This window comes from Staurois parvus, unplaced genomic scaffold, assembly GCF_062004578.1.
Source record: "Staurois parvus isolate SC_StPar_1 unplaced genomic scaffold, SC_StPar_1.0 ptg000347l, whole genome shotgun sequence".
Lineage (NCBI taxonomy): Eukaryota > Metazoa > Chordata > Amphibia > Anura > Ranidae > Staurois > Staurois parvus.
Window position 1 is genome coordinate 5,445,810 of NW_028318143.1, and position 26,705 is coordinate 5,472,514.

Sequence of the window (26,705 nt, forward strand, 5' to 3'; positions counted from 1 at the left end):
ATAATTGTTCTTCATAAATTTAGGCCAAGATGTATTCGGCACGTCTTTGGTGAAATTAACCCAAATCAGTATTTATTATTTAGTCTGTAGGAAAGTTATAGAGTCCACAAACTGTGGGATATATCTGAAAATAGATCAATCCTGAAGTACTGACGGTCAATCTAATTTCTTGAGGTCCAAGAATGTCAGAACAGTACAGATATCCCCAAAATGACCCCTTTTTGCAAAAGAGACAGTCCGACTTATTTCATAAGAGGCATGGCGAGTTTTTTGAAGTTGTAATTTTTTGGAAATTGAAGATTTCTGTCACCAGTGCAGTGCAGAGTCAGCATATAACGGGTGTGGTGGTGATCAGGGACACTGAATGGTAAAAGTATGAATTATTTTTTTTTTTATTACATTTTTCTCTTTTTTTAAGATTTTTTTTTTTCTTATTACACTGTGACCAAAGTACACTGCGTTCCAAATTATTATGCAAATTCTATTTAAGTGTCACAAAGATGAAATATTTTGTTTTTCAGTTTAACTCATGGATGGCATTGTGTGTCAGGGCTCTTTTGATCACTGAAAACAATCTGGGACACCTGTGATAATTAGATTGGTAGGTGAGCCCAATTTAAGGAAAAACTACTAAAGGAGGGTGTTCCACATTAAGCAGAGCACCATTTTCAAGCAATATGGGGAAGAAAAAGGATCTCTATGCTGCCGAAAAGAGTGAAATAGTTCAATGCCTTGGACGAGGTATGAAAACATTCGATATTTCAGGAAAACTTAAGCGTGATCATCACACTATTAAGAGACTTGCGGCTGATTCAGAGCACAGACGGATTCGTGCAGATACATTGAGGAAGATTTCTGCCAGATCCATGCATCGGATCAAGAGAGCAGCTGTGAAAATACCATTACATAGCAGCAAACAGATATTTGAAGCTGCTGGTACCTCTGGAGTCCCACGGACATCAAGGTGTAGAGTCCTCCAGAGTCTTGCAACTGTGCATAAACCTTCTATTCGGCCACCACTAACCAATGCTCACAAGCAGAAATGGCTGCATTGGGCAGAATATACATGAAGACTAATTTTCAAACAGTCCTGTTCACTGATGAGTGCCGTACAACCCTGGATGGTCCAGATGCATAAAGTAGTGGATGGTTGGTGGACGGCCAGCTTGTTCCAACAAGGCTGCGACGTCAGAAAGGCAGTGGTGGAGTCATGTTTTGGGCCGGAATCATGGGAACAGAGCTGGTCAGACCCTGTAGGGTCCCCGAAAGTGTAAAGATGACCTCTGCACAGTATGTGGAGTTTATGACTGACCACTTTCTTCCGTGGTACAGAAGGAAGAACTATGCTTTCCGTAATAAAATCATCTTCATGCATGACAATGCACCATCTCATGCTGCAAATAATACCTCTGCATCAATGGCTGTTATGGGGATAAAAGGAGAGAAAGTCATGGTGTGGCCTCCATCCTCACCTGACCTCAATCCTATTGAGAACCTTTGGAGCATCCTCAAGCAATAGATCTATGAGGGTGGGAGGCAGTTTACATCCAAACAGCAGCTCTGGGAGGCTATTGACATCTTGCAAACAAATTCAAGCAGAAACTGTCCAAACTCACAAGTTCAATGGATGCAAGACTTGTGAAGCTGCTATCAAATAAGGGGTCCTATGTTACAATGTACGTGACCTGTTAAAATGTTTAAAAAGTTAAAATGTTGTTAAAAGTTTGATTGAAATAGCTTTTGATTTCAGTAAATATGCTGCAAACACAACAAATGACAATTTTCAGTTCTTTACAACCTATAAAATGTTTTGAAACTTACTGTGTGTAATAATTTGGAACAGTCATTGTAAGTGTTTTATGTTTAACAAAAATCCTGTTATCATTAGGAAGTTTGTTCAATAAAATGTGAATTGTACTCTTAATGGTTGATAATATGAGAATGATGCTGACTGTTATTTACATCAATTATTTAGGTAAATGAGAAAATATAATATGCATAATAATTTGAAACACGGTGTAGAATGAGGTTACCATAGTAACATTTTACTACTTTGGGGAAGTTATTAGTATTTTTTTTTTTTTATACACAATTTGCTTATAGCAAAGCATTTCTTTGCTATAAGCAAGCATTTAACTGAATGAAATCGATTCATTCAGTTTTTTTTTGTTGCGATTAGCCATGGCTAATTACTTGACACAGATGGGCTGTGATTGGACCAGCCTGTGCATGTGATTGCTGTGACCATTCCCAGCTAGACACACTTCTATACAATGGATGGCAGGAAAGGAAGCCATCCATTGTATACAACTGCCATGTGACCTGTTGTGATTGGTCACAGCAGATCAGATGGTACTGGCAACGGGGCCGGTACACAGATCTGTCATCGGCCGTGTCCGAGGTATCTGGCCGGTGACAGATCTCGCCATAGCACGGCCCTGTGGGCACGCGCAAAGTGTGATCCGGGAAGGACGTCATGACTATATATCATTTGACTATAGGCCGGGCGGCAAGTGGTTAAAAAACTGCATTGAATATCAATACAAAACATTAAATAGTACTAAAAGATTAAACATTAACTTGTGGCTTGTAGATTGCCACTTGGCAACAGGCAATAAAACTGGTCACAAGGACTATACAGCAAAAAGCTGCCAATGTTTCCATGTGTTCCAATCTCACTGAAATCTTGTGTACACTATATAGACAAATGTTCGTGGCCACCCTACCAACACACCCATATGAGCTTTGTTTGTGGCCACCCTACCAACACACCCATAAGTGCTTGTTGGACATCCTTTTTCCAAAGCACGAGTGCCAACATGGTGTTTTCTCCACACACCCCACCATTCCTTTGTTGCTATAACAGTCTCCACTCTTCTCAGAAGCTTTTCCACAAGAGCGTGTATGTGGGAATCTGCACCCATTCAACCAAAAGAGCATTTGTGAGGTCAGGTACTTATGATGGGGAAAAAAAAAAAAAAGACTTGGCACGCAATCAGTGTTCCAATTCACCATTTCATCCCAAAGGTATTCAATAGAATTGAGGTCAGGGCTTCAAGTAGGCAGCGTGAGCTCCTCCATACCAAACTATGGTTTACTAAAACTGGGGAGTGCAAAATCTGGTGCAGTTGTGTATGGTAGCCAATCAGCTTCTAACTTCAGCTTGTTCAATTAAGCTTTGACAAAAAAAATCCTGGAAGCCAATTGGTTTCTATGCAGAACTGCACCAGATTTTGCACTCTACAGTTTTAGTAAATCTCCCCGTGTCTTTGCGGAGTTTAATTACTGCACAGGGGCACAGTCATGCTGGAATAGAAAAGAGCCTTCCCCAAATTATCATAAGACTTGTAGTGCACCACTGTCTAAACGTCTTAGAGTCCTCTCACTCAGCTGCAGTGTGGTTTTCCTGCACCGCGGGTGCAGCGCAACCTCACCGCATGTTTGACGCAGGTTAGCGGAGCTTTCCCATAGAGTTATGTTGTGTCCCGCAGTAATGGTGCACTTTCTGAGAGCGCATCAACACTCCTGCATGCTGAATCTTTGGTGCGTTTTGAGTGCACTAAACATGCGTGACAGAAGAGAACTCTATGGGAAAGTGCAGCTAACCTGCACCAAACCTGCAGGTACACTGTGATTATTATTATTATACAGTATTTATAAAGTGACAATAGTTCGCTCAGCGCTGTACATTACAAAGGGGGACAGAACATGTGACAGAACAATACCAATACAATGCAAAACATGAGGAGATCGAGGGCCCTGCTCTTTCAAGCTTACAATCTAGGAGGGAGGGGATGGTGGCACAGGAGGAGAAAGCTGTAGGGGATGGGGTGGTAGGAAGAGTGGAGGAGGTCGGCAAGTTAGCAGGGGGTGGGGTAGGCTTCCCTGAAGAGATGGGTTTTCAGGGTGCGCCTAAAGGAGAGGAGAGTAGGTGATAATCTGATGGGTTGGGGCAGGGAGTTCCAGAGGATGGGTGACACCCTGGAGAAGTCCTGGAGGCGGGCATGGGAGGAGGAGACCAGGGAACTAGAGAGAAGGAGGTCTTGTGAGGAGCGGAGTGTGCGTGCTTAGCGGGACTTGGATATTAGGTCTCTGATGTCGTTCGGGGCAGTATGGTGGACAGCTTTGTACGTCAGTGTTAGGATTTTGAATTTGATCCGTTGCGCAATCGGAAGCCAGTGGAGGGATTGGCAGAGGGGGGTGGCGGAGACGGAGCGGTTGGAAAGGTGAAACCACACCGTACTGGTGCAAAAGCAGCCTTTGTATGCTGTAGTATTAACAGTACTCTTCACTGGAAACACCTGAAACTCTATATAATAGAGGGGGGTCCACATAAGAAATGCGCTATATAGCCAAACCTATTTCTATCATTGCAAATAAACTGCTCAACTTGAGTTCTCTGGTCGTTTGGGTTACAAGATGATACACTTCTGAATCTGTGCTCTATTTCAGGAAAACATGATCATCCAGCATACATGTGACAAGTACAAACTTGACACATTTTTTCAACTTAAAAAAATAAAAATAAAACGGGCCCTGGTATCCAAGACTAAGCCCAATCAAAGGAAATATTTAGGGATCAAGTGAGTGCTAAGGCTCAGCTGTCAGAATTCCAGACAATTAAATCTGAATTAGAGTGCCTGTGGTTTTGGAGTAATGATATGCAGCAAAGGAGTGGGGGGGGGGGTAAGGAAGGCAAGACTAATAACTACCCACCTACAGTTGTGACCAAAATTATTCAACCCCCAATGCTGTAAAGGGGTTTAGGGACTATAGTGTACATTTGGAATTGTATTCAGAATCAAATCCTACAAGGACGTTGTAACTACCCAAATGCAACTAAAATGACATCAATTGTTTATGTAATACAGTAGTAAATGGTTCTTATGTGGTTTCTTCATTGCCACAATTATTCAACCCCTTAAAGACTACCACTCTGAAGAACAGAGGTTCATACAGGTGCTTTCCATCAGGTATTGAAAACACCTGTGGATGTCACCGAGCAGCAATCAAGCATAATAAGCACCAATTAGGCAGCTTTAAAATGACTGTGATACTCAGCTCCTTCTAGACATTTACTGGTGTGGTTACAAACATGGTGAAGGCAAGAGAATGGTCCAGGAAGACAAGAGAAGAGGTGATTTCTCTTCACAGGAAGGGCAATGGCTATAAGAAGATTGCAAAGATGTTAAACATACCAAGAGACACCTTAGGAAGCATCATTCGCAAATTCAAGGCAAAGGGCACTGTTGAAACGCTACCTGGTCGTGGCAGAAAGAAGATGCTGACTTCGACTGCTGTGCGCTACCTGAAGCGTAGAGTGGAGAGAAGTCCCCGTGTGACTGCTGAGGAACTGAGAAAAGATTTGTCAGATGTGGGTACAGAAGTTTCAGCCCAGACAATAAGACGCACACTGCGTAATGAAGGCCTCCGTGCCAGAACTCCCAGGCGTACCCCCTTGCTGTCTCCAAAGAATAAGAAGAGTCGACTGCAGTATGCCAAAAGCCATGTGGACAAACCACAAAAGTTGTGGGATAGTGTTCTGTGGACTGATGAAACAAAATTAGAACTGTTTGGGCCCATGGATCAACGCTATGTTTGGAGGAGGAAGAACAAGGCCTATGATGAAAAGAACACCTTGCCTACTGTGAAGCATGGTGGAGGGTCAATCATGCTTTGGGGCTGTTTTGCTTCTGCAGGTACAGGGAAGCTTCAGCGTGTGCAAGGTACCATGAATTCTCTTCAGTACCAGGAGATATTGGATGGAAACGTGATGCAGTCCGTCACACACCTGAGGCTTGGGAGACGTTGGACCTTTCAACAGGACAATGATCCCAAGCATACCTCCAAGTCCACTAGAGCATGGTTGCAGAGGAAAGGCTGGAACATTTTGGAGTGGCCATCGCAGTCACCAGACTTAAATCCGATTGAGAACCTCTGGTGGGACTTAAAGAAAGCAGTTGCAGTGCGCAAGCCTAAGAATGTGACTGAACTGGAGGCCTTTGCCCATGAAGAATGGGCGAAGATACCCGTAGATCGCTGCAAGACACTTGTGTCAAGCTATGCTTCACGTTTAAAAGCTGTTATAACTGTAAAAGGATGCTGTACTAAGTACTAAGATTGAATGTCACTTGGGGGTTGAATAAAACTGATAATGCTGTGAGCACAGAAAAGACATTTGTGGTTATTTCATTATAACTGTTATGTTATATTTGTCTGACCTACAAGTGCCTCTTTAATGTAAATGTAAGCAAGATGACTGAATGATCAAAAGCAATGTCAAACTGGCCAAAACACTCAATTTCAGTGGGGGTTGAATAATTTTGGTCACAACTGTATTAACTAAACCGGGTAAAAAATAACCTATTTAAACAACTGCAGCAGATTTGTGAGTTTTTGTTCATGGCAAGTATCAATTCTAACAGTACTATTATTTTAAAAAGCTGCCCCTACATCTTATATGCCCAAAACAATGAATATATGCTACATTTCTTCTGATCCCTGCCTTACCCAAATAGCAAGCTTGCAAGACGCATCGCCTGGGACAAGTGATACACCAATATATCAGCTGCTGAAAATGATCCGTGTTTTGCCGATAGAAAAATAAAAATGTGCCAATAATCTGACTTCAAAATTGCGTCCCATTGACTTCAATGCAAAATGTCTCCTATTGACTTCACTGCAAAAACCCATTTAGGGGTTTTAATTTTATATAGATTTCATTTTATTTCCTATCCAATTTTTGTGTTACTTTCAATAAAAGTTAATTTTACGTTACTGGATTGTACTTTTGAAAAGCCTATTCATTTAAATTCATGACAGGTGTGCGCCATCTTGGCTTTATCCCAGCGCCTACTTCCTACAAGTCCTGCTTTGCATCAACATCAGAAATAAATGCAAGAACTCAGAAATGGAAACATTTTAATAAGCCTAGACCAGCCTCTCTCAACCTTTTCAACACAGAGGAACCCTTGAAATCATTTTCTAGAAGCAGGGAATCAATGCTAATAATTTCTCTATCAAGAGTTCACAGTACATTAGGGCAGGGGTGGGCAACTGTGGCCCTCCAGCTGTTGGTGAACTACAAGTCCCACCATGCCCCTGCCTTTGGGAGTCATGCTTGTAACTGTCAGTTTTGCAATGCCTCATGGGACTTTTAGTTCTACAACAGCTGGGGGGCCACCGTTGCCCACCCCTGCATTAGGATGATGTCACAGAAATATGCTCCTTACATTTGTAGTCATTGGCAAGATCGCCCTTCTTTACAGATAGCTAGAAAGGATCATTGTTGTCAGCGGTTACCTATATGAGAATCATTAGTTGCTCACTGCTCAAGGAACCTCTAGCAATCTCTGGAGGAACTCTACGGTTCCACAGAAACCTGGCTGAGAAAGGGGGACCTAGACACTACATTTTGACAGTATGCAGGATGTACTTGGAGTTATGCAAAAGTTGGAATGGAACTTTAGTTCCACTTAAAGCCTATATTTTCACTGAGTATTTATGCTACCGAAACGCAGAACAAGAGTCATGAAACGGAAAAGCAACTGCTTTAAAGTGGTTGTAAACCTCAGACATGAAATATGAACAAAGTATATCCCTCTATAGTTTGTACTTGTCTCAATCCAGAGAACTGTGTCATTTCTCTCTGCTGCTTTGTTCCCCTGCTATATGCATGAATCTGACAAGTTTTCCGGACACCAAGAGAAAAATGGTGACCGAGGAAGGACCTCCAGCAGACTGACAGCCTCAGCTCTGTTCCTGTGAGCTGTGTGGAGGGGGTATCCCTTTATTCCAATCAGCTCTCCGAACTCTCCTCACTGAGCTCTGCAGAGTATAACTTCAGCCCCTTCTTTTCTGAACTCTCAGGCAAGCTTTAAAATTTAGCACTTTGAAAAGATATAGAGACGGGAAGACTGGAGATAAACAGGTACAACTTATGTAGGAGGATAAGTTTCATCTGTGTATCACCTGAGGCCTGTCACTGCACTGGGTATAGGAAAGCATTTACAACCATTTTAATAAATTCATAAAAGTTATATTGTTTTTATATGTTGGATATTTTATGACAGAACACAGCTGCTTTTGTATGCCAACAGGAATATTTCCTCGTTACCCACAACGATCAACTAACTGCCATTTTTGCAGACCAGGTTTGACAACTAAGCAAGAATTCTATTCAGCTACCATTTAACAATAAGATTTTCCTTCCGACGCTTCCTATAGCTCCGCCCCCCGGGCTTTTCAGAATGCAGAATTACCTGACTCTGGCATGTTGTTTGTCCTCCAATCGCCCATAGCCAGCATATAATAGGTAGAGAAGTATTACCACACATGCAACACAGACGATTCATCTACGCAGACATTTCCTAAAAAGAAAGCAAACACACAATTTAGAAAATGTTTTTGGATGACAACAAATACTAAGCATGCAGTGTGTTTTCCATTGCCAATACTGGTAGTGGTAGGTTCAGCCCTGAGGAGAAATCGGTTTTCTACAGGTTTGCACCATGCTGTCTGTCTAAGAGCCAGTTCTGATGCGTGACAGCCCCTGCTGCCCCTCTGAAAAGCAATCTAGTGTGAATTGCTTTTCAGAGGGTGGTTAACGGGCAGCTGGGAGCAGATATGTCACCTCCTCACTAACTTGAAAATGCTGTCTCAACGTGTCGCAACGGCATGCGTTTTATGTGACTGCAATGTGGCCCCATTCACTATAACAGGTCGCATGCAGCAGAAAGTACACGCGGGTTAATTTTGAGAAGCATCGCAGCTGCGGCATGTGTAGAGCCCTGAGCAGCTGCATGTCATTTAGGATGGGGGCCTGGTTGCACATCTGAATGAGCCTCAACACTGATTGTTACATACAGCAGGCAATCACATGAATGCTTTTATCAATACCTCCTGGTCTAGTAGTAGCTAAGCAGGATGAGGCGGGTCCAGGCTGTATTGTGTAGCTGCACTTGAGGGCAGAGCTCTGGCTATGCATTAGCAGAGGTGCCTAGATCGTAAGACTGGCTGCACAGAATTACATCTTTTTAACTTAGCCATTTCCCTGGAGTCCTGCTTTAAAGTACTAAAAGGATCCTGCATGTTCTCTCGCTCTCTTCATCCCAATCAAGTTCACTTCTTGGTACCCTTAGCCTAGGTTCACACTACAGCGGTGCGGTAACTTCCATGTGATTCGCACAGGAACCACACCGCATTCCTGTACAAATCAAATGCGATTTGTGTGCGCTGCAATCAGAGCCATACATTTTGTATGGTTCTATTCACACCGTACCTCCACCAAAAACATGCAGGACCCTTTTTTGGTCCACACTAGAATCGGATCACATGGGTATTCTGATTCTGCACATTGCACTGTGTTTTGCGGATCGATGTCAGGGTGTTAACATACACACCCGCATCGGTTCGTATGAACGTGGTGTGATTGTGATGCGGTGCAGAATTCGCACTGAAAACGCTTCGAATTCCACACCGCATCAGTGTGAACCAGGGCTTAAAGAGGACCTGTATTATGGACACTGCACCCAAAGAGGAAAACAGACAGCAAAGGACTAACCACCAATATTTCCTAGAGCAGTGATTCTCAACCTTCCTAATGCCGCGACCCCTTAATACAGTTCCTCATGTTGTGGTGACCCCCAACCATAAAATTATTTACCCAGTAATTATAATTCATGAGTGTCGTTTTACCTCCAATACTGCTGCTTTCAACACAGCAGCAGCTTTCTACACAGCAGCTGCTCTTTACACATCGGAAATATGTGTTTTCTGATGGTCTTAGGGGACCCCTGTGAAAGGGTCGTTCGACCCCCAAAGGGGTCGCGACCCACAGGTTGAGAACCACTGTCCTAGAGGATCCCTGCAGCTGATCATTTTACTGCCGTTTTCCACATAGTGGGATTGATTTACTATAACTGGAGCACTCAGAATCCGGTGCAGCTGTGCATGGCAGCCAATCAGCTTCTAAGTTCGGCTTGTTCAGTTAAGCTGTGGCAATAAAACCTGGAAGCCGATTGGTTTCTATGCTGAGCTGCACCGGATTTTGCACTCTCCAGTTTTAGTAAATAACCCCAAATGTCTCTGGATAGAGGCAGCAATCTTGCTAGAAGCAGAACTTTGCTTCCTTGTGTGAGAGATGCCCCCCTGATGACTAGTGATCTGCTAACTTGTGATGTAAGGGCCTCTTCACTCTGGTGGGCACGCGTTATAGAGTGCATAACCCTCATGTGCTTTACAATGCATCACAGCATTTACTTTCCCTTTTCTTTTTTTTAAACTTTATTTAAAGTGAACACAAAACACTTCATTAACTCCATGCCATGCACAACAATGCATTGTGATGTGACGCCCTGCACTGTAATGCAGTGTGTTGCTTTGCATGACAACGCAGACATGCTGCACTTTTATGCAACACACATCAGAAGTACACGGCTATTTTTCACAAGAAATTCAAAGCAAAAAGTAGACTTTTCAGTCTACTGCGTAGCCTTCCTGACGGTATTCCCGAGTGTAGCTCGGGGTAAGGTTTCAGTACCAAAAGCGGTAACCCCGAGCTACACTCAGGAATACCATGCAGCGTTGCTCCGGGATCTGTTCTTCACTTACCTTGTCCTGCGCTCCCGCGATGTCCCTCCTGCAGTGTCCCCTGTAATGTACTCCGGCCGATGCCGGCATCTGTCATCTGGGTTCCGTCCCCTGCGAGCGTCGGGACGTTCGGGGGATGGAACGGCGGGAAATTTGAAAATGACAAAAAGTGACATTCACTAATACAGTAATGTTTTACTATGTGATTTTAGTGTATCAAACCATTTCACATACATTTTGTCCCGAGTGCTTTGTCCTGTGCCCTGCCTGCATTTTTACTGTTTTTTCTGCCGGGAAACTGAGAAACGTCCATGGCGTCCAAAAAGCGTCCCTTTAGGTCAAAAGCGGTTTTAGACCAGCTAGAGAACAGCGATAGTAAATCAGAACCACTTGCAGAATTGAGTGATAATGATTTGTGGGGGAAATTCGTATCAGACACTGAAAACAATTCTGCGGCTTTGCTCAGTGATGTGCGAACTTGGCGCTATATTTCAAATTTCAGGTGTTTTTGGTTTGATTATATTATTGAATTCAATTTTTTATTATTATTATTATATTATTTTTTATGATTATTTATTAAATTATAATTTATGATTTTGTGTTTCAAATTGTAACATACCCGGGATGTTTACTAGACTCTTGTTCGGACAGATTTCAGTGAGTTATTCCTAAAAATTACAGCCTACAATAAAAAAAAACATATTTCCATGCAAAAAAGTGTACAGCTTTCAGCACAGAAATATGGACATAATCAGACCGCTAGGGAGGTTAAAGAGTAACTCCAGTTTTGTTGAGATTTATGTTGGGTGATCTATGTACAATTCAAGGATTTTAACAACCTTTGTTGCAGATTTCTACATTTTGTTATCCTGAAGAAAGAGCTGTTTGTCTGTGTCCATGTGAGCCTGAAGGGGAGTGATTTTACAACTATCAATCAGCTGCTGCACCGGCAGGGCTCTAATGAGGAAATGGGCAGTGTCTGCATCCCTTTAGACAGGATTTCCATTTGGGAATATCTCGCCAAAAAGGATATTTTTGTTGCAGGGGTGTCCAAAATTGGACTTGTATCTTAGTGCAGAGTTCTAAGAGAATCAGTGAGCCAATCACACAAGCTGTAAAGTACATTTCTGGGGGGCGTTCTGTACACCATCACTGTATAAAACGCCTCCAGGTTGCCATATTGCTGCACATTTTACAGAAAATGACAGCAATGCAGACAGAAAAGGAAAGGTAATTTTTAATAACATTCAATTACAATATGACTCGTGTCACAGTTGTATACACTATTTTTTTATTTGCTATTTTTTTTCCAACGAAAGTGGAGTTACCCTTGAAGCCAAATAAACATTTCTTTATATTATTTAGAATATAAAAGAGTGAATATTTGCTAATTTGAGTGTACGTTAACCCCACAAACCTGGCTGAGCTTTATATGGAAGCTTCAAGTCGGATCTCTGTTTTCTCAAATTGTATTGTATCTGTAATGTCTACCTTCATTTTGTAAAGCGCTGCGCAAACTGTTGGCGCTATATAAATCCTGTATTATTATAATAATAATCTCCAGTATGCACCCTCCAATGTATGTACCTTTCAGCAGGGCAATACAGTAAATGCACAGCAGAATGGTATACCAAGGGGGAATATCAGAGCTCCAATATCATTTTAGGCATAAGCTCCATGTACACGGGACGTTTGGAAAACACTTTTGAATGATGGAAACTGACTGCTGGAAAACGTAGGTTAAAAAAAACGTCTGTTTAGCCACTTTTATGAGTGTTTGCGTTTAGAAGCGTTTTTTAAAGATGACCTCAGGAGACCTCCCAGAATGCCCAGAATGCACTGAAAAACAGTAAAAAATTAACTATTTCAGAGATTTTGAGAGACGCAGAGAGAGAGCAGAAGCAGTATTTGTTGAGATTAGCTGTCTTTTTTGTGGTGTTTGGATGTGTTCCAGCTCATTTCTGTGCAGAAATTATTGCAGCAGCATCTAACATTTTCTTTCATGCGAAACCTCAAAGTATGGTGTACCGGGTCCAAATGAGTACCGGGAAATCACTTTGCATGCATTTTTCATGATGAAAAAAAGCTCTGGAAAGCATCTGGAAATGGAAGAGTTAAAAAAAATTTCCAAACGCAAACACTTATAAAAGTGGTTAGTCACGTTTACAAGCATTTGAAACGCTGATAAAATCTACTTTTTTTTTTTTTTTTTTTTTAAGTCCGCAAACGTGCAACTATAATGAAAAAACCCGTAAGTGTTCACAAAAAAAATGCAAGTGCAAAACACCACACGAAAAAGTGCACTTAGGGGTGTGCTGTGTCCTACCCCTAAAGGGGCTTGGACCACTTACCCTGATCCCCCGGGGCACGAAGCTCCTGACAGGGACAAGGTTCCCATTTGGTCCTCCTGGCCAAAAGGCCTGGTGGACCACCATTCCCTATGCCCAGCCGAAGCCGGACATCCAGTACTAGGCAAAGGGGCTCTCCCGAAGAGAAAGCCCCCTAGGGATCAGGGGAGGAAGGAACCAAAAGGCCACACATCCTCCCCCTAGACTTCAGGGTAGGCCCGAGGACCCACACCCTCCATCCATGAAAAACACACACATAAGTAAAGTAAAAAGTGACAAACGTGGGAGTGCATAATAAATAAATAGAATAGAAAAAATAAAAAAGTGGTACCGTGCCGAATTGTGCACAGACCAGGCCCTGAGGCCCGTAGCAAAAATTGCCCTGGACTTAGCCAAAAGACCTGGTCCTTAGGGCGCTGTGCAAAAAGAGGTGAAAAACAGTGGCCATGTGTCATCTTCACACCGTGGGGTCCCACACCCAAGTGTTACTAGTGACACCCCTGAGAGCGTCTTCCCCAGGGGGCACTGAGTTTGCGGACTTTTTGCGTCCCCAGCCCCTGGCCAGACCAAGGTAGATCCGTCCGAATCAGGAGGTACTGGGTCTTTCCAGTCTTATCAGAGGAATTACTCCCAAGGCCCCAGAACGAATCATGGCGCTCCCTGGTTTCTGTCCCTCCGGTACTAGCCTTCCGGACCCCCATCATACCAGTGAGGGTACTATACAACAACCATCCCCGCAAAGCTAGAATGGTCGGGAGCACCCCCACTGGACACTGATAAGAACAGATACTACACTTGATCTTAGCCAAAAGGCCGAGAAGCTGATAAAATCTACTACTGAACGCAAGTTTGGTGCATTAAAAAAAAACAACTAAACTCAACTGCCTGTAAACGACGATGTGTACATGGACACATAGGAAAACATTAGGGAGAGTTCAGCTGCAGTGTACATGAGCCTTAGAGAGAAAACCCAGATTCAGAAGTGTCAGAATCAGCCGGGCCAGTCATGGGAAGAACAAGAAAATAAAACGTGTGATGCCGCCTTTAGAATGGTAAGTTACATTACTAGGTCTTAATGACAGCTTTATGTTAAGCTTCTTCTCTTGCCGTCAACAGAAGCACATGTTCCTGGATCCTAAAACATGTGCCTCCTGGGCAGAACAGGTTATAGACTTCAAAAAATAAATGATACGAGCGCTGGATGAAAATGAAAAAGCGACTAGCATGAAAGGCGAACACCAGGAGCCTCCAAAATACATATATCAAAAGAACATGCAGCGCTAATGAAATTCAATATTACATGCATATAGTCATAAGGTGCATATAATCAAACAATGGTATTGTGAACACCACTCGATCATAGGATCGATCTAAACATATCTAAACGTCCAGGAATGGTGATAATGGTAAATAAATATCTCCAACAAGAGTGTTCTTGCGGTGCATCGTGCAAAATTTCAAGGCAAGGTGGTGATAAAATTAGTGACTTCTGTGACCGTATTCCTCCCACAGAGATGAGTGTAGATTGCACTAACCAGAAATCGCAATGGTAATGCGCATTTGAGTGTTAACCAACTCCTGGTCATCCGCCTATTGAAACTGGATCACAGAGAGGGTCGTCTGGCCTGCGTCAGCTGGGCAAATATCGCAACCTCCGGGTCTCCAGGTATCAGGGGATATGCAATCGTCTCATCAGCAGGGGGAGTTTAACCATTCCTGATGTGGCCACCAGATCATCCCATGCCAGGAATGGACTTGCCAGTAATGGTGGGACTCACCTGCCTTGTGGGCTGCAGTACCAGGGCTGGCCAGCGGGTGCTCTCAACAACCAGAGGTTCACTTCGCCAATTAGCCATCACCTGGGGCTGATTGCAGGTGTATTTAAGGGATGGCCAGACCTGCAGTCTGGGCCTTGGTGTGTGTTTTTCCATGGGCCCCTGTATCTTGTAACCTGTGTTCCTGTTCCTGTCTCTGTCTGACTGATTCGTTGCTGGCCCTGCCTGATCCATACCTCTGCTGACTTCTCCTGTTTGATCCCTGGCTTGTGACCCCGACCATTCTCTGCCTGACCCCCTGTACCTACCTGCCCGTTAGTTGCTGTACCCGGCTCGTGACCTGACTACTCTCTGCCTGCTCCTCCTGTTCCTACCTGCCCGATTGTTATTGACCCGGCTTGCCTGACTACGCTTGCATTGTATGTATTGTTATCTGTGGGTGGTTTGGTTTGTTTGCACTGCGTTATGTTTTAGTATTGCACTGCATTTATGTATTGTTAGTATTAATAAATTATATTGTTTATAACATATCTGAAGCCTGCGTTTCCCTGCGTCAGTTCACATACCTCTGTTCATACCCGGAGCCCTGACATCCCAAACAAGCCTTGAAGGAGGGGGGGGGGGGGTGCTCGGAAGTACCGAGCCAGAACAACAGAAAGATCTGATAGTGTAGTACTTTATTATCCACAGGGGTGCAAGCGCACGAAACGCGTTAGGGAGGTGCCCTACATCCTGTGATGTCACACCGCACGGCTCCTGTGGACGGCCGGCGGCCATTTTGGAATTCCCTAACATCAACTGCCTACTACTGCATGTGAGTACCAAATTCAAGTACTCTGTATATTTTACCCCTGTGGATAATAAAGTACTACACTATCAGATCTTTCTGTTGTTCTGGCTCGTTACTTCCGAGCCCCCCCCCCTTCAAGGCTTGCTTGGGATGATCTGGTGGCCACATCAGGAATGGTTAAACTCCCCCTGCTGATGAGACGATTGCATATCCCGATATCTGGAGACCCTGAGGTTGCGATATTTGCCCAGCTGACGCAGGCCAGCGACCTCTCTGTGATCCAGTTTCAATAGGCGGATGACCAGGAGTTGGTTAACACTCAAATGCGCATTACCATCGAACTTTCTGGTTAGTGCAATCTACACTCATCTCTGTGGGAGGAATACGGTCACAGAAGTCACTCATTTTTTCACCACCTTGCCTTGAAATTTTGCACGATGCACCGCAAGAACACTCTTGTTGGAGATATTTATTTACCATGATCACCATTCCTGGACGTTTAGATATATTTAGATCGATCCTATGATCGAGTGGTGTTCACAATACCATTGTTTGATTATATGCACCTTATGACTATATGCATGAGATATTGAATTTCATTAGCGCTGCATGTTCTTTTGATATAGGTTATAGATTTCTGTTTTTGGTCCAGTCCTGCCTCACCATCAGGTTACCCCTAAACAATGAAAACCAGAGTCCATACAGAACAAAAAGCTTTGACTACAAGAGACCTGTGGAAAGCGCAATGTATACAGCATCCTCCTAATCTTGTTTGTAGCACATTGTGTCTCCCAACAACTCACATCACTTTATCCTGATGAGAATCAGAGGGCACAGCACCGGCCATTCCACAAATAGCAGCCTTCCAATCTACTTAAACCCACTCAGTTTTGTCCAGTAATCCCTCCATATGGCTCAGCACAAATGAAACCCTGTTCTCAGCTATTCTAGGAAATGTTCAGACGGCTGGTTACAGATAATTAATTGTGTGTACATTATTAGAGCACAGAAGATATATTAAAGCCGAACTCCAAACAAACAGCTCAATTCACAGACAGTTGAAATGTATTTCCTAATCAAAAGAAACTCTGTTCAGTCACTTTTGTGATTTACATATCCCTACCGCATTGCACACAGCCAGGAAGAAGTGTTGAAAACCACATTAAAGCACTTGTCAAGCCATTTGTAGTTTAGAGATAGACTGGGGAAGGGTTAGAGCCCTTGGCAGGTTTTTACTGCTTTCTGGGGACTAGCTGACGTTTTACCAAGCAAAGTGAGGGGCACTCTCCAAAACCTACGATTTGTTTTTCCAGAATAGGAGAAGACTAGAACCCCTGCCAGATTTATTTATATGCGTGTCTTTCTTGCATGCTTTCCCTTGCATTCCATGCTGTGAAGCACTCACACTGATGAGGAACCTGTGGCTAACCTATGAGCATCTAGTGAGACCAGTGCCTCTCTGTAGTGCAGGACCCCACCACTACTCACCTGGTTGATTGAAGCGATTTATGCACAGTTACACCTCCACCCCCACATGAAAATCTTTTTATTCTCTGTTAGGCTGGCCATACATTATACAATTTTCTTGAGATTTTTGCTTTAGATTTACCAAAAACCATATAATATGAGGTCAAACCCAAACAACACTTTCAATTGTATCCAATTAAGCGGGCCCTTGCATTACATAGTTGAAGGTAAATCTAAAGGAAATTGGGCAGAAAATTGTATAGTGTATGGCCAGCCTAATTCCCCTGATTGCTCTAAATTGGCAGGATCCTTGCTCTAGAATAGGGTCCCTTTCACAAAGTCATTCCGATTGGGTCTGAAAAAGGGAGCTCGTCTACCGAAACGCGTTCGCACACCCTGTCGCAAGACCACCACTTGCTGGGACTGTCACATTGGTTCCTTGCTTTTAATTAGGACTCTTGGTTTGTGAGTAAACACTTTTGTCATTCGCAATAAATTATTTTTTTTATCACAGGAATGCACGAGAAGAGTGCGCCCTGTTTTTGCTCTTTTCCAGTACTATCAAGATTCCCAAATCTTTAGAGGGCTGCACCTCAGCGAGTGACCGTAACCGTGTCCCTGGGAGGCCTATGGACCTGAGCGCTGGCTTTGCTTTTCCTTCTTGTGTAGTCCGATTGGGTCTGCCTGTCCATTTTTCAGGTGGAACCGATCGGACCCTCTATTCACTTCTATGGAGCAATGAATGTTATGTAAATGGACTTGTGTGTTTACACCTGCCTACCTCCAATCCGTTCTGTTATATAAAACAAACAAAAAAGAAATGGAAAGGGATCAATTTCCCTTCTGTCTAGGAGATCAGAGGGCAGATGGGTTTAAACAGACAGTCGGTCGATTTACACCTGTCCATCCATTGATCAGATTCCCCGCTGAACAAACCGGAGTCAAGCAGTGTCTGCCCCATGTGAAAGGGGCATAAAGCCATTGAAATAATCAGGCCATTTATAGACAGTCTTGGACATCTACAAGTTTGTATGAAAATTCTACTTCCATTTAAAAAAAAAAGAAAAAAAGTGACTGCATAATTTATTGGTGCTTTATAAATACTGTATAATAATAATAATAATATTTAGCGGATTACAGCTAAAAGGATCATTCAGTTAACTTGTAAAAACAAGAGATTTGGTGACCAAATAAAAATAAATAAAAGTCACACAGCAAATAAATCTACAACTAACACCTAAAGGCTCTAACAATAAATCCAGAGGATGCAGTTGGCTGGCTCAAACCATCATGCATGGCGCTGACCTGTCAAACTTTATCAAGTATCAACCAATGAATGACAGAATGGCCTACAAGAACACCACAGCAAAGCAGACATGAAACTTTCATAGACAACAACCGCCCATAAAAATCAGTCGCACAATTATGATACACTCATGGTTTCAATACAAAGTAGATAAATATATACAACAAATAGAAACAATGTTACCTACTGTGTGTAAATGGCCAGATCTCAATGACAGAAGCAGTATGCAGTGTATCTCCTCCAGCACCTAACACCCTGCAGTAGGAGATAAGGAGCTTACACCAAGCCCAGCCCAGGCACAGTCTCCTCCTTATTCTAAAGGTCAGCAACAAAAACCCTTCATAGCCACTGAGCCTTGAATTATACGATGACGGCTGTTTCCATTCACCTGCAGGAGAACTCGTCCACCTGTTACACTCGTCTCTCATGCTCCTCTCCTGCTGCCCCAGGCTCCTGGGTTTCTCAGCTGCTAAATACAGTACAGGAGGTTCTTGTTGTCATGTTCGGTCATGTTCTGTATTTTCACTTGCAAAGAGTACAGGAGGAAAAGGGAGATTCATCTGGCTTCAGCAGAAGAGCGCACCCCTAGAGCAGTACTGGTCAACCTGCTTTCATTTTTCACGCACGGCCATTGAAGTTTATGGGTCAAAAAAAAGCATTAAAAACCCCAAAAAACCACATATAGTATTGAACTATAAAAAAGCACCTGTATCACAAGCACACACTGGGGTTGCTTTAGTAAAGGCAAATAGACTGTGCACTACGCAAGTGTAGAACTCCGTAAATGTGGTGAAGCTCCGCTGATTGCCATCATACAATAATGTGCACTTAAAATGCGTTTTTTTGACACAGTTCACTACACACGGATAACGTGTAAGGTAAAGTCTACAGGCTTGGAAAAATCTGTATGTAAATGGATAGAAAACTGGCTAAAAGATCGTATTCAGAGAGTAGTGGTTAAGGATTCATACTCTGAATGGTCTAGTGGTGTACCCCAAGGTTCAGTGTTGGGACCCTAACTTTTTAACCTCTTCACGCCGGCCGAACGAAAATGTGCGGCCTCCCGGTGTCTGGGCCTAGACGCAAAGCGGCCGCACATTTGCGTTCTATTAAAAAAGGACATACAGTGGGGATCGAAAGTTTGGGCACCCCAGCTAAAAATTTGTATTAATGTGCATAAAGAAGCCAAGGAAAGATGGAAAAATCTCCAAAAGGCATCAAATTACAGATTAGACATTCTTATAATATGTCAACAAAAGTTAGATTTTATTTCCATCATTTACACTTTCAAAATAACAGAAAACAAAAAAATGGCGTCTGCAAACGTTTGGGCACCCTGCAGAATTTATAGCATGCACTGCCCCCTTTGCCAAGCTGAGACCTGCCAGTGTCATGGATTGTTCTCAATCATCGTCTGGGAAGACCAGGTGATGTCAATCTCAAAGGTTTTAAATGCCCAGACTCATCTGACCTTGCCCCAACAATCAGCACCATGGGTTCTTCTAAGCAGTTGTCTAGAAAACTGAAACTGAAAATAGTTGACGCTCACAAAGCTGGAGAAGGCTATAAGAAGATAGCAAAGTGTTTTCAGATGTCAATATCCTCTGTTCGGAATGTAATTAAGAAATGGCAGTCATCAGGAACAGTGGAAGTTAAAGCAACATCTGGAAGACCAAGAAAAATATCAGACAGAACAGCTCGCAGGATTGTGAGAAAAACAATTCAAAACCCACGTTTGACTGCACGATCCCTCCAGAAAGATCTGGCAGACACTGGAGTTGTGGTACACTATTCCACTATAAAGAGATACTTGTACAAATATGGTCTTCATGGAAGAGTCATCGGAAGAAAACCTCTTCTACGTCCTCACCACAAAAATCATCGTTTTAACTTTGCAAATGAACATATAGACAAGCCTGATGCATTTTGGAAACAAGTTCTGTGGACCGATGAGGTTAAAATTGACCTTTTTGGCCGGAATGAGCAAAGGTACGTTTGGAGAAGAAGGGGCACAGAATTTAATGAAAAGAACCTCTGTCCAACTGTTAAGCATGGGGTTGGATCAATGATGCTTTGGGGTTGTGTTGCAGGGAGTGGCACAGGGAACATCTCACTAGTAGAAGAAAAAATGGATTCAATAAAATTTCAGCAAATTTTGGATGGCAACTTGATGCCATCTGTGAAAAAGCTGAAGTTAAAGAGAGGATGGCTTCTACAAATGAATAATGATCCTAAACACACCTCGAAATCCACGGGGGATTACATCAAGAGGCGTAAACTGAAGGTTTTGCCATGGCCTTCACAATCTCCTGACCTCAACATAATTGAAAATCTATGGATAGACCTTAAAAGAGCAGTGCGTGACAGCCCAGAAATCTCAAAGAACTGGAAGACTTTTGTAAGGAAGAATGGGCAAAGATACCTCAAACAAGAAGTGAAAGACTCTTGGCTGGCTACAAAAAGTGTTTACAAGCTGTGATACTTGCCAAAGGGGGCAGTACAAGATATTAACTCTGCAGGGTGCCCAAACTTTTGCAGACGCCATTTTTTTGTTTTCTGTTATTTTGAAAGTGTAAATGATGGAAATAAAATCTAACTTTTGTTGACATATTATAAGAATGTCTAATCTGTAATTTGATGCCTTTTGGAGATTTTTCCATCTTTCCTTGGCTTCTTTATGCACATTACTACAAATTTTTAGCTGGGGTGCCCAAACTTGCGATCCCCACTGTATGTGCCAAGAGCGCGAGCCCTGTGTGCTCCCAGCACGCATGTTCGGTACTCACAGAAAAGTTCAGTTCTCCTCTTTCGATCAGGACCTTTTCCAATCATGTGACTGCCATGACGATGCGTGCTGCTCAAGGCCTCACCTTAAGGGGAAGTCAGCAGAGCTCCCCCTTATTTACTAAGCTCTGGAGCAACTGCAATCTACTTGCCTTTAGTAAAGCAACCCCTTTACATGAAGGCTGCTATCGTCCACACTGGGCTCCCAACAGCCCCCTTACAAACCATTTGTACCCTATTTGATATTTCTCTGAGCAGGATCATTACACAAGATCCGAGAGGGAAAAAAAACCAAACAGATTAAAGTGATTCAAAAGGCTTTTTTTTAAAGAAAAAATACCAAACATGTATATACTTACCTGCTGTGTGCAGTGGTTTTGCACAGAGCAGCCCGGATCCTCCTCTTTTCCGGTCCCCTGCAGGCTCTCCTGGCCCCTCCCCTCCTGCCAAGTGCCCCCACAGTAAGCAGCTTCCTATGGGGGCACCCGCTGCTCCGTGTGTCCATTCACACACAGAGCTGTGCCTCGGCCCCACCCCCTCTCTCTTCTCATTGGCTCACTAGCTGTGATTGACAGCAGAGGGAGCCATTGTCTGTTTCAGCCACTGAGAAAAGTGAGTCCCGGGATAGCCGAGACTCCAGTGCACATCACTGGATCGAGAGGGGGCTTAGGTGAGTATTAGGCGGCTGGGGAGGGGATGCTGCACACAGAAGGTTTATTACCTTCATGTGTAGAATAGTAGTGAATATCGAAATACAAAGTACTCTCTTCAAGGGCCACATGAGGCCCCTGGGCGCTTTAGTAATATATATATATAACAGCTTAGGTCCTGGACAGATACTAGAACTGGGGAGGGCAAACTTTTTGACTTGAGGGCCGCAATGGGTTCATATATTGGACCCGGGGGCCGGACCAAGAGTAGATGAATGATGTGTATGTGTCATCCATAGTAAGTATAGTAATATTCCCCCATAGTAAGCATAGTAATTCATCCCCCATAGTAATTCATTCACTTACCTTTGCTCCGCGCGTTCCTCTCGCCAGGTTCCCGCGCCGTTCCGGTCTTCAGGGCGGACTGTGAGAGGAGCCTAGCTCCCCTCACGTTCGTCACGCTGCCCCACCTACACACATCCTGACAGCATCACGCTCCACGGGCCGGATTAAAAGGTCCGCCGGGCCGTAGTTTGCCCATTGCTGTACTAGAACCAAGTCCCACCTCTGACAATGGGCTGATGCTCCTCTCTCAAAGCATTGTTTTGAGATCACCTTTGTACAGATAACAAACATACATATTTACAATTCATGAATCAGTTTACAAATTGAATAAGTACAACACTAGTAAAAAAAAGGAAATGCTAATTCAAGATACAACAAGCCCTTCTATGTCTTAGGCTGTGACCGGGTCATCAATTTGTATGTAAAGCTGTGGATTCTGACATTATTTACAGACATCAGCTGTATAAACACTGGGGAATACAGGAGCACAGCTGTCACTCTGCCCAGCAATGCATCTTGTCAAAAGGGCCACAAATGCAATCAAGTGTATCCAGGGACTGGAGGGATCAAAGGCAGAGACCCCAAGACCAATAAAAGGTCAGAGACAGGATCTTGCAGTCTCAGCATAACTACGATTAGTTGAACTGAGGATCTCAACATTTTGCCCTGACAGTAAAGAACTGCAAAACCTCCTACCATACTCCTAACAGTCCCAGTCCCTGCGTGTTATTCTGCCTGATCCAAAGCAGATTGCAACACGGGATGCAACATATATGACCAGCGTGAAAAGTATTGACACAAAGTTTCAAACAAGTGCTATAGTGCAATAATGAAGAATATACACATTATATTGGTGGCAATATACAGAGTGCACTTCATTATATAGATGAGCACAGAGGGTGGGTGGTATCTTCACACTAGCAGCATACAAGATCAGGTCTTTTCTAAAGGGACTTCATTATTATATTTATATGATGTTGTGTATATTTGTGATTATTGCACTAGCGCAGCACTTGCATATTTCAATTGTATGTTACTATTGATTGGAGGATCAGCTGAACAGGGTATTAATGAGAGGGGGGAAGGGCAGATCTGGGGGTACTCCCGAGCTGGGGGTGTGCCGAGCCGGCGCGCTAACGAGCTGGGGGATCTGCCGAGCCGGCGCGTTAACGAGCTGGGGGATCTGCCGAGCCGGCGCGTTAACGAGCTGGGGGATCTGCCGAGCCGGCGCGTTAACGAGCTGGGGGATCTGCCGAGCCGGCGCGTTAACGAGCTGGGGGATCTGCCGAGCCGGCGCGTTAACGAGCTGGGGGATCTGCCGAGTGGGTGGGGTCTCTCCACTGATCCCCACTGACAGGTCTCTGCAGCAGAGCGGACGCAGACACTGCCTGCTGATTTGAATGGGACGGTCAGATGGAAACGGACCGTCTGTCCATTTCCACCCGATTGTCATCCGATCTATTTTTGTCATCCGATCTGTTTTTGGCGTACAGGATTGGACCGGATGCCAGTGGGTGTCAGTGGACTGAAAGGCGGACCCCCATCAGTCCACTCGTGTGAAAGGGGCGTTAGAGTTATCAGAACAGGAGGTGAGGGGAAATCTTGCAAAGGGGTCACCTGTCCAGGAAGGGACTTCCCCACACTTTTGGAGATTACTTCTCACTTCCGGTTGTGTCTCTGGGACAGGAAGTAAAGGGGAATGTCCTCCATTGTACACAGACTGTAGGGGGTTTAACCCTTCCCTCTCCTATCCCACACGTCTGTCCACACAGGAGAGCATGGATCCAATGCAGTCCCATGATATGAAGACAGGAGCCCACAGCGGGGACAGCGCACTCCACAGGGACTGTCCTGGAAGTCACACACAGCAGACATGTGCCCGGCCTCTGCTGCCATGACAATCCCTAATCCCGGGCTCATGCTGCAGATTATTCCCCTCCCCCGACCAAGCCATGGCCTGACTGCGGCACGCTGGATGCTGTAGTTCCTCAGTGATCCCCATCCCTTCCTCCTCATAAAAGCCGGTACCTGTGTTCCCGTTCTTCCCCGGGCTGTGAAGAAAACGGGCGGCCCGGGGCTGCTCGGCCTCCGGCGGTTTATAGTCTTGGGCCACTAAACTGCCGGCCCGAAGGCCTGAGCGGTAACCAGGCAACGGGAGAGCGGAGGGGAGGAGATAGAGGCCGTCACCAGGCAACCAGGGAGCGGAGGGGCGGAGAAACTAGCACCTGTTACTTGGCGCGGAGAACGCCGGGAATTTCACACGGCAGGCACCTGCTTCCTAACTCCGCCCACAGGTGTGTCCAATACCTGAACGGAGGAGGGGCGGGGCTGAGTACCAGCGGCGTCTGTCATGTATAAAGCTATGGCGCGCAGGGCTTCATATTGCAGGGCTTTGCTTTCCTTGGCAAGGAGCTATTCCTCCCACTGACACCAATGATGGGACACCATTCCTCCAATTGACATCAATGATGGGTCACCATTCCTGCCACTGACACCAATGATGGGGCACCTTCCCCCCCCCCACTGACACCAATGATGGGGCACCTTCCCCCCCACACCGATGATATGGCACCATTCCTCCCACTGTCACCAATGATGGGTCACCATTCCTCCCACTGATACCAATGATGGGTCATCATTCCTCCCACTGACACCAGTGATATGGCACCATTCCTCCCACTGTCACCAATGATGGGACACCATTCCCCCCACTGACACCAATGATGGGCACCATTCCTCCCACTGTCACCAATGATGGGACACCATTCCTCCCACTGACACCAATGATGGGTCACTATTCCTCCTACTGACACCAATGATGGTGCACCATTCCCCCCACTGACACCAATGATGGGCACCATTCCTCCCACTGTCACCAATGATGGGACACCATTCCTCCCACTGACACCAATGATGGGTCACTATTCCTCCCACTGACACCAATGATGGTGCACCATTCCCCCCACTGACACCAATGATGGGTCACTATTCCTCCCACTGTCACCAATGATGGGACACCATTCCCCCCACTGACACCAATGATGGGCACCATTCCTCCCACTGTCACCAATGATGGGACACCATTCCTCCCACTGACACCAATGATGGTGCACCATTCCTCCCACTGACACCAATGATGGGACACCATTCCTCCCACTGACACCAATGATGGTGCACAATTCCTCCCACTGACACCAATGATGGTGCACCATTCCTCCCACTGACACCAATGATGGTGCACCATTCCCCCCACTGTCACCAATGATGGGGCACCATTCCCCCCACTGACACCAATGATGGTGCACCATTCCTCCCACTGACACCAATGATGGGGCACCATTCCCCCCACTGACACCAATGATGGGGCACCATTCTTCCCACTGACACCAATGATGTGGCACCATTCCTCCCACTGACACCAATGATGGTGCACCATTCCTCCCACTGACACCAATGATGGGACACCATTCCTCCCACTGACACCAATGATGGTGCACAATTCCTCCCACTGTCACCAATGATGGGGCACCATTCCTCCCACTGACACCAATGATGGTGCACCATTCCTCCCACTGTCACCAATGATGGGGCACCATTCCTCCCACTGACACCAATGATGGGACACCATTCCCCCCACTGACACCAATGATGGTGCACCATTCCTCCCACTGACACCAATGATGGGGCACCATTCCTCCCACTGACACCAATGATGGTGCACCATTCCCCCCACTGACACCAATGATGGGGCAACATTCTTCCCACTGACACCAATGATGTGGCACCATTCCTCCCACTGACACCAATGATGGGGCAACATTCCTCCCACTGACACCAATGACGGGGCACCATTTTTCCCACGGACTCCCCCAGCCATGCTTTTCTCTATCTGCCAGGAGCCCAGCCATGACACCGATCACTGAGGAGAATCTTACATAACATATTATCTCTGCTCCTTCATTCCTATGTGTTGTGTAATGTTCTTTCAGATTCCTGTGTTAGGATCTCTCTGTCCCTGTAATAGGACCGTCCTCTGTGTGTTGTGTTTATGATAATAGCTAATATTGTTATTCTATGATCACCAGAATAATATCAGAGATTTGATAGACTGGCTAATGGTGGGAACAGACAAGGAAGTACATTATATACACTATATTGCCGGCCTTTCCACGCACATGAACTTTAATGGCCCCCCAGTCTTAGTCCGTAGGGTCCAATATTAAGTTGGCTCTGCTTTTTGCAGCTATAACAGCTTCAACTCTTCTGGGAAGGCCGTCCACAAGGTTTAGGAGGGTGTCTATGGGAAGGTTTGACCATTCCTCCAGAAGCACATTTGTGAGGTCAGGCACTGATGTTGGGGGAGGAGGCCTGGCTCACAGTGTCCGCTCTAATTCATCCCAAAGGTGTTCTATCAGGTTGAGGTCAGGACTCTGTGCAGGCCAGTCAAGTTCCTCCACCCCAAACTCAGTCATCCATGTCTTTATGGACCTTGCTTTGTGCACTGGTGTGCAGTGATGTTGGACCAGGAAGGGGCCATCCCCAAACTGTTCCCACAAAGTTGGGAGCATGAAATTGCCCAAAATGTCTTGGTATGCTGATGCCTTAAGATTTCCCTTCACTGGAACTAGGGGGCCAAGCCCAACCCCTGAA

At 44.8% G+C, this 26,705-nt stretch overlaps 1 protein-coding gene and 1 pseudogene across 2 annotated transcripts in view; both read right to left on the reverse strand.

The window, feature by feature from the left end:
* Positions 1-24,230, reverse strand: part of SSX2IP (SSX family member 2 interacting protein) — a 58,018-nt gene extending 33,788 nt beyond the window's left edge. The window contains exons 1-2 of one of the 2 annotated variants that reach the window (XM_089684400.1): positions 24,084-24,230; positions 8,262-8,369 (exon numbers count right to left, since the gene is read on the reverse strand). In XM_089684400.1, the coding sequence (XP_089540526.1) occupies positions 8,262-8,307 (46 nt within the window). In that variant the 5' untranslated portion in view covers positions 8,308-8,369; positions 24,084-24,230. Of the gene's footprint in view, positions 1-8,261; positions 8,370-18,463; positions 18,530-24,083 lie in introns of those variants that run through there. The other variant, XM_089684401.1, reaches the window with a different exon arrangement.
* On the reverse strand, positions 13,648-13,763 carry LOC149456806 (U2 spliceosomal RNA; annotated as a pseudogene).
* Positions 24,231-26,705: the final 2,475 nt, after the last annotated feature.